The 9283-nt window shown below is 33.2% G+C and overlaps 1 protein-coding gene across 1 annotated transcript; it reads left to right on the top strand.

The window, feature by feature from the left end:
- The first annotated feature begins 3208 nt into the window (after positions 1-3208).
- On the top strand, positions 3209-6328 carry LOC131436976 (uncharacterized). Its single transcript, XM_058605992.1, has 4 exons — positions 3209-3382; positions 3591-3936; positions 3991-5500; positions 5561-6328. Exons 2-4 carry the CDS (start codon positions 3865-3867, stop codon positions 6133-6135), a joined length of 2157 nt encoding a protein of 718 aa, XP_058461975.1. The 5' UTR covers positions 3209-3382; positions 3591-3864; the 3' UTR covers positions 6136-6328.
- Positions 6329-9283: the final 2955 nt, after the last annotated feature.

Genomic DNA, 9283 nt, shown 5'->3' with positions numbered 1-9283 from the left:
TTTGCAATAATCGAAAGAGAAAGTGAACAAAGAGAATCTCTCAATGTTACATACGTCGTTTCGAACATTTTATACAGATATGTGTACAGCTACAATTTCTATTACGTTTGACAGTATACTCTTTTTCTCTTTTCGTGGTATTTTTAAGACAAGGGAATTCAAAAAATAATAACAATGGAAATAGTAATAATACTGATAATGATAATGACAATGATAGTAATAGCAATAATGATAATATTGATTATAGAAAAGAATACGAAATAAACAAACAAATATTTTTTTATACTTTTCACCTATGTACACCTCTACATTTGTTGTCTTGATTATTTAGAAAAAGGGTTTCCACCCGCAAGCAGAGATGCCATTTATACAGATTTATCTGTATTATACAAATTTTTACATGCACATACAGATTTCATACAGAATACAGATTTTGTACAGGTTTTTTAAACTTAATACAGATTCATAAAGATTTTTCAACAAAAAAAAGGAAAGAATAAAATAATTTCGTTCGTCTGACCTCTCTTTGGTAGTAGTGACGAGATGAGAGTTTTGTAATCAATCGACGAATCACAAATTGATCTAAAAATCTTTAAATGGTGTTGATAGTTTAAGTTGAGCGCTGAGATCCTACATCAACTCATCAAGCCAATATTTTGAAAGTATACGAAATTGAAATTATGTTTTGTTGATTCCGATTGGTGATGAAAATTTGAAAGCATTTAATGTCGTCGTTGTAGAATGATATGAATATTGAGCACTCATTCATTTTCTCATTATAAAACCATAAATTTTAGGAATAACATTACCTCAACAAATTTTTATTAAAAATATTTCGATTCTATAGTGGATACAGATAAATACATATTTTTCATTTTGGGTAATACAGATTTTCTATGAAAATATCTGGCATCTCTGGTGTAATTGAAAAAGGGTTGCTATAAGAACTTGAAGACCGCTTTTGGCTCCAGGAAATTCGAAAAATTTTCAAAATTTAATTATAAATTTTGCGAGGCATACATTGAGTATTACTCATTTGTTGACAACATTCTAAAGATAGAGCATTTGTGATTTTTTAAATATTGTAGTACGTTCTTACAAATAATACATATGAAAATCTCTAATAAATGTGAATTTTGACAACCAGCTCATTATGTCATCTGCCATGTCACAGTAAAGGACCTAGAAAACTTTTCCCTACAGTGAACGACTGTAATAGTTAAAACTGGGCTTAAAGACAGGAAATATTCAATCCATCATCAACCTGGTTAGGTTCTATAGGTTGATATCGCTATTAAAAATTTTCAAAACTTGGTAGTTTTTCACATTAATGTTTTCAAATAAGAATGAGCATGCCAGTAAATTAGTGATGGCTGTCAAAGGATGACTATCCAACTCATTTTATGAGATTATTTCAAGCTGATATGAAATAAAATTAAATATATTGGTACTACCCCTTCATGGTATACATAGCTTAAAATAACTTGTTTCATAGCTAGAATGAAAAATTGAAAAATTTGCAGAAGCATTTTTTCCAAACTCATCTTTTTCCAAAATTTTTTCCAGCGTTTAATTATAAACTATATTCCAAAGTCAATTCATGATTTCCAATTTTTTTTATTATCATGACTGGCAACCCTTACTGTATGGGGATACACTGAGCTAAATTCTCATTTTCACATTATATTATATTCTAATGATTTTTTACTATTAGCATTTCAATTGATAGCTACAAAGTGTATTCAACATCATGTTAAATATACAAGATAATCTTATGAAACATGAAACTCTTCGTAATGTTATTTTTACAAGATTTTCATATAACGAATGAAGTTTCCAGTCTGAGTCAAATTTATTGGCGCGCCCTATAACCATTACTAGATATCCACACAACATACATTGAAACAATTCATGAAGCGCATATTATATTCACTTCGAATTAATATAGATAGGTATCTATACCATATGACTAGTTTCATAACATTTATATATAATTTTTGGTGGAGGTCATCCCAGTTCTATATATCAGTTAAATAGATCAAATGCTTGCTATTTTATTGAATAAGTTATACATATAAGATTCAAATTAATAAAAATGCTGGGAAAATGGTGCTTAAGGGAATCAAAAACAATAAAAATAATTGTCTTATCAAACTATTGTTATATTTTTCGCATGTGAAGAGTTTCATAATGAAAATTTATTGTTATATTTCAACTACACTTACTTCTTTGGAACTGGCTGATTTCATCGGATATTTACTGTTACCAGACGAATCAGATGCACAACGAATCGGAAACTACTTCTTTTATCGAGGATTTGAGCTATACTAGTCGTTAGTTTTGCGAAGGAGAATTAGGATCCCGAAACTATAATTAAATAAGTTAAATCCTCTTACTGGACAGACAGAGTGATGAGACGTACCGGGTATTTATTTCATAATCCGTTAGGGCATATCCTTGAACGAAATTGAATGAAATATTAAATATTAAATTATATTGGCTTAAGTTTTATTGACTTTTCGCATAACTTGTATATGGTATTTTTATCAATATCATAAAGATTATGAAGATACAAAATTTATTGAACATCATTTAGATTCATAAGTGATAAGTTGTCATATGTCTTTTGTGAAATACCATCTGCGTACGATTCATAAGACATATCCAATGAATATAAATTATGTAACGAGTTAAGTTTCATCGTATTTTTATATACATTATATGGGATATTCTTATAACTTTCATTATGGTAACGTCTATTTAGGTTTAACGTACACTTTAAATAAAGATTATAAGTTTGCATATAACTTCTATAAATTATATTCTGCATATGATTCATATGACAAATCTAATGATTATAAATAAGATTTTCATTTCAGTGTAGGTTTTGGATGCAGGTTAAATACACGGTGTAGAATGAACTGGTGATAACATTTTTGTGTTAGTGCGTAAACATCTGCCGTTGCAGGCTCATCGTCTAGATACAATAACAGTTTTTATTTCATTTCTATCATGTTGGAAATATTTGAACACATAAATGAAAACTTCATACCAGAAAACACCACTTTGTAATTCAGCAATAAAGCTCTGAGCCACATTTTATTCCGAGGCAAGCCATATAGAATTTCGTGAGAAAATTAAAAACGCATTCAGAAAAGACTTATGTGATCACCAGTACATTCTACTTGGTGGGTTAAATACCATGCATAGGCACAATTCTTTTTTTTTTTTTGAATAAATGAAGTATGGGATTTGAAAACAAGTTTGTGTAAAGTGAACAATTTTTTTAGCTTACATTTGATTTGCTTTTTATATGATGTCTCGAAGAAGACGTTATGATTATTTGTCGGTTTCTATGCTTGGAAAGAAGTACGAAATAAAGGTAAACAGAATACAGATTCATGTACCTGCACCATTATTTTGCATTCCGATCGAGTTCATATTATTTCGATCGAATGCGAAATTTGCATTCAGCAATTCGTTCTTCTAATGTTGTTTTTATAAGGAACTCGAGCGAAATACAGAATGGAAATTTTACATTTGATCAAAATATACAGAATCGGAATGATAAGTTTACTAAAATTTTTCAGCGTAAAAAACCGGCACGTCGGTCACAAGGCAATTTAGATAAAGAACATGTATATTTGAACGAATTTGAAGACCGAATCTCTCCAGAACTGACAGCAGTGCCAAGGAGTGTTTTTGCGTCGACAAATGAAACAGCCAACCAATCGTTGAATCCCAATATTCGGCAAGATGAAGATAATTTAAACCACGATTCATTTCAACTTTTTAATCAATTTGTGAGAATAGAGACACAAAATGCTGATGAGTTAAACAGTACAGTTGACAGTGAAATACCCAATGGAATACAAAACAATGGTGAAAATATCGATGAATCAGGCAACATTAACGATTGGAATGATTTTTTTTAATGTTTGTCAATATGGTATGCTCAAAGTACTTTCGGTAATTTGATTATTTTTTTAGGTGTTTTCGAAGAAGAATCATTCACAATTTCGAGTGAATTCGGATATAATTATAGCCGAAATTTTGTTCTTGGTTGTGAACTACTACGTTCGTCATAACTTGTCACAAGATGCACTAGAAGATTTATTGAAAATGCTAAATGTTATTAGTGGAACAAAATGCTTCCCTGAAAATTTTGAAACATTCGCGTCTCAGTTCCGTAATAACCCATATGATGCCAAACGTGTTTATTTTTGTACATTCTGTCAATATGATTTTGGAACAAACCTACCCAAGAAAGGAACATTATGCCCTATTTGTAAATCACAAGGACATGATTTTTTCGTAACTATACCTATTGAGCCACAACTTCGTGAAATGGTACTAAAATATAGCCTGGAAATTGAGCAGCATTCCATGGAAATCGAAAATAAGAATATTTGTGATATTAATCGAGGACGCGTAGCAAGGCGTTTAATGAAAGAGCATCCGGAGAAACATCTCACGTTAAGTTCTAATACTGATGGTGCAGCGTCTCGAAAGAGTACGACAAAAAAAACACTTTATCCGGTTTTCGTTACACTTAACAATCTCCCGCCAGTACTTAGATTCAACAAACACAACCTTTTAATTGCTGCACTTTGGTTATCAAAGGAAGAACCCAACCTTAATTTACTCTACAAATATTTTTGCATAGAATTAAGAATACTAAAGAAAGGTATCTCGATCGGTAATCAAAACTATACAGTCAGTCTTCTACAAAATTGCGTGGATTCTGTGGCAAGATGTAAAGTTTTGTGTATGAAGCAATATAATGGAGATTACGGATGCACAATGTGTCTGCATCCCGGAAAAGCTACTGATGCAAGCCCAATAAGATATTATCCAAGTCAACGGTATCCCAAAAGTGACGATGCGACCACTAGAAAAATGATGGATGAAGTTCAATTTACAGGTCAAGAAGTGCATGGAATATTAAATAAATCAGTTTTCGTGGCTCTGCCTGAATTCGATATCATAATAAGTCACCCTCCAGATTATATGCACGCAGTTCTTCTGGGGGTTATGAAACAGTTATGGGCAAGTCTAACTGAAAGTGAAAATCATAAAGCTCCATTTTACGTAGGACTTCGTATGAAAGATATTGAGAAACGTTTTCTCTCCTTCCGACCTCCAAGCTCATTCCCGAGGTATCCACGTTCATTGAATCAAGTAAAAAAATTCAAAGCAAACGAATGGGAAGCCATGTTATTACATTATATATATCCTAGTTTATATAAAATTCTTCCTGACCATTTATTGAACCATATTATGCTTTTATCATCTACAATATTTTTATTATTGGATCCAAATTTGTCTGAGGAAATGATTAATTGGTGCGATAAAAAGCTTAAACTTTTTGGTTGCCAATTTGAGGCTATTTATGGAATAGGACGAATGACTTACAACGTTCATTTGATGTCTCATTTAGCAGAAACTGTTCGAAATCTTGGAGCATTGTATAACTCATCATTGTTTCCTTATGAATCAGGTAACACAGACATGTAACATCAGTAACTAAATATTAACCATCTTTGTTTAACATTTTCAGGAAACGGAATGCTATTAAAATTTTGCAGTGGCAACAACAAACCTGTTCTTCAAATCGAAAAAAAATATTACTTGAATAAACTTTGTCAAAACAGCAGGGTGCCTCAAGATTCGGTCATTAAGCAGTGGGTTCAGTCTATATGGTTCAAGAAACATTCTATAGTTCAGTATAATCCTCAAAAAATATTTACTGTGAATAATTCTACCCTCTTCGATAATGATGTAACACAACGTCATTTCAGCTATCATTCTAGACTGTACTACAATCGCTTAAATTTGTGCACAAAAGCTGCTTGCTCAGATCTCAAATATGATGATTCATGGATTTGGATCAACAGTAATTTTTTTCGTATTCATGCTATTCTATGCGATCAAGCAAATATAATTTATATACTTGGCCAAAAGTTGGATACTATTAGTTTGTTTCCTAATATGTATTCCTATACTTTCACGGATGAAGTTAGAATTATGAAAGTTACGGATTCTTTAAAGCAATGTATTAGTATGAAAGTTGAAACTAACGGTGAATACATGAGATTCATTTCGATATGCAAAAAGCAAACACAAGTTGATTAAAAAGAACTTTTAATAAATAATGTATCATTCTTCAGATGCTATTCTTGTTAAAAAGTTAGATTGAAATGAAATGCCTTGTGTTCCTGCAGGTTACATCAAATGAAAATAACAATACAAAATAATTGGAAACCCAAATATGTTTACATGTATTACTAGCCAATTAAATGCCGTTATTATATGCCCTAAACCGAAACCTATGCTGTGAACCTTTTATTTCATCTAATCTTTATCCGATTAATAATCCCGCGTTAAAACGCATTAAATCGAATGGAATCTCATACTTTTTGATTAGATAATACTTTTTGATTAGATAATAACAAAAGAAGAACTAAACGAGCTCTTATACCAGATCGAGCAATTGGTTTACTATTAATAGCAATTCAATCAAAATATATGAATACCAATATAATAGTTCGTTATGCTATGATAACAAATTATGCTGTTCTTATGATACTGGGTTGCTATTCCCTTCTGATCGGGTCGGGTAGTGCCTGAATAAAGCAGGTATGGATTTATGATTTGTGTGCAAGCCGAGATAAGCCGCTCTTCAAGCGGGTCTAGGGCCAAATATAGGAATTTCCACATTTAGAGCAATAAAATCTTTCCGCTCAGCTTTCGATAAGGACTAAAATATGTAAACAAACAGTATCGGTCTGAGCCGCGCACCAGGATGTATGAAGTAAATAATACCTTTGTAAACAAGCAGGTAAAACTAGATGCGCGCGCTGACATAGCTGACGTGTGAGCTAGGATCCCGCAATGGGATGGAAAGGGAAAACCGAGAATGTTGCGATTAATGTTGCGCAACGTTTACAATTGTTGTAAAGAAAATACTTGTATGTATAGTTAAGATTTCGTTAAAATAAATCACTTGCAATTCACTGCAGTCAGAGGGTAACTTACTTGTCCGAAAGCAGCTGAAGTGTAATTGATTTTCAAGGTGGATAGACCGCTACGAGAGCTATCCGGCTGCGAAACAATTACACTAGGCTTCATACAGATACCCCTTATTAACATTGGTGGCCCCAAGAGGAGCCAAGAAAAACTGGTCTATCTCGCCAGTTACATTGGTGGCTGCAGAAAGGAATCTCTGCGGTCAATAACATTGGTGACTCTAGAAAAGAGTCCCGTCAAGAACAGGTCTGTTAAGAAGAAATTACCAAACCACAAAATACCAAAAAAGAAACCTAAAATTACATCTTCAAAAAAGATCCCCGTGTTAAATCTATAAAGCCAAATCTAAAACCAAAAACTGTGCCTCCTGGTTTGTCAAATTCACAAACCAATCCAGGAACTAGAACAAGAAAAGACAATACTCCAGTGGGCTCCGTTTCACAGCCACCATCAGGATTACTGAAGTTTTCGGAAATTGTAGAATGAATTTTCGCAGTATTCAATATTTCTGAATCTCTAAAGACCATCATAACGGCATTCCTTTCAATAGCTAGAACTTTTTTGAAACAGTTATCAGCTCAATGGCCAGCTTTCTCAGGTTTTGTATCATTTGATGGATAATTTATCATCCGCTGCAAATGATTCAATCACTGTCCTGCAGTGGAATTGTCTAAGCATCATCCCAAAACTTGATTAATTCAAAGTTTTGTTGCATAGTCAAAATTGTGATGTATTTACTTCGTGCGAAACATCAAACATAGCCTTAAATTTTAATGACTTTAACATTATACGTCTCGATAGGGACTCCCTGCATGGTGGAGTGCTTCTAAGAATTGAGAAATGTTATTCCTTTTATAGATTAAACATTACTTCGACTTCTAGTATAGAAGTTGTTGCTTGTCAAATAAACATTAAAGGGAAGGACATTTGCATTGCTTCGGTATATATTCCTCCAAGAGCTCAAGTTGGACAACGACAGCCTAATGAAATGGACAGCTGCTCCACGATTGATTCTGGGAAGTTTCAATTCGCACTGAATTATGTGGGGTTCCGTTTACAATGATAGCAGATCATCTTTAATATATAATATTTGCGACAATTTTAGCATGACGGTATTAAATGTGGGTAGCATGGCACGGATCCTAAGACCTCCTGCACGTCCAAGTGAATTAGATTTATCTCTTTGCTCGACTTCAATTCGACTAGATTGCACCTGGAAAGTATTTCCTGATTTACACGGTAGTGATCATTTACCAATCATCATCTCAATTAGCAGTAACAAAGGCATTGCTAATTCAGTTAATATTCCATATGATTTGACAAATAATATTGACTGGATTAAATACCAAAGTAGTATCTCAAGTACTTTGAACTCAATGGAAGAGCTTCCCCCACTTGAAGAATATGACTTTGTCGTTTGTTCGTTTTCGTTCTGGAGGCCGCAGAACAACGATTTCTTGGCCCATCGCCTAACAGAAGCCCTCCAAACCCTTGGAGGGACAAAGAGTGCTCAGATGCTAAAAACGCAAAACAAAATGCATTCAAGGCGTTTTTAAAACGAGGAGGAAGAACTCCTGCGAATTTTGAAAAATTCTTGATTTTAGAAACCAAGTACAAGAGCATAGAGCCAAGAAATGTAGTGAATAGCCTGTATTCTGCCGCGCAGTCCAAGCGGCGTGCGTCGAGGATTAAAGTGGTGTTTCCACAATTAGAAAAAAAACTATTTTGTTCTTCTTTGAACTTTTATTTACTTTTCTTAATTCACAAGTAAAACTTTCACACAGTGGTAGCAGACTACACAATGACAGAAAAATCTTCACAGAAACCTGTTATCATTTGTTATCTTTTCTCGGTAACACTAAAGTGGATCTAAGCATCTTGCATTGTATGTTCTGTCAGAATCGCTTGTTATCTTTTCTTGGTAATACTAAAGTGGATCTACGCATCTTGTGCTGTATGTTTTGTTCACAAAAAATAGCTATTATTCCTCAGTGAATGTTTCTTCTTCTACTTGCTACCTTCAGGCTATGTGCTGACAAATACGATATTTATCTTTATTTATCACTATTCGAAAACGGCTTTCGTGCTTTTCTGTCAGCCACATCTAGCGGATTCTTTCTTATCACTATTCATATTTGTTTTCGTGCGGATTCTTTTTTATCAATATTCAAAACTGTTACCGTACTTTCCTGTCAGCAACACTTAGCGGGTTCGTAACGTAGGAAATGAGAGTGAGAAATACTCAGCTGATGAA

Source organism: Malaya genurostris, chromosome 3, assembly GCF_030247185.1.
Source record: "Malaya genurostris strain Urasoe2022 chromosome 3, Malgen_1.1, whole genome shotgun sequence".
NCBI classification, from domain to species: Eukaryota; Metazoa; Arthropoda; class Insecta; order Diptera; family Culicidae; genus Malaya; species Malaya genurostris.
The sequence above is the reverse complement of the archived record's forward strand: the minus strand, read 5'-3'. Positions and strand labels throughout refer to the sequence as shown.

Excerpts from the sequence above, each read along its gene's own strand:
- LOC131436976 (XM_058605992.1), top strand. The coding sequence starts at position 3,865 with ATGGAATACAAAACAATGGTGAAAATATCGATGAATCAGGCAACATTA. Across the intron at positions 3,937-3,990 it reads TTGGAATGATTTTTTTTAAT|GTGTTTTCGAAGAAGAATCA; the intron begins GTTTGTCAATAT and ends TTATTTTTTTAG. Across the intron at positions 5,501-5,560 it reads ATTGTTTCCTTATGAATCAG|GAAACGGAATGCTATTAAAA; the intron begins GTAACACAGACA and ends TAACATTTTCAG.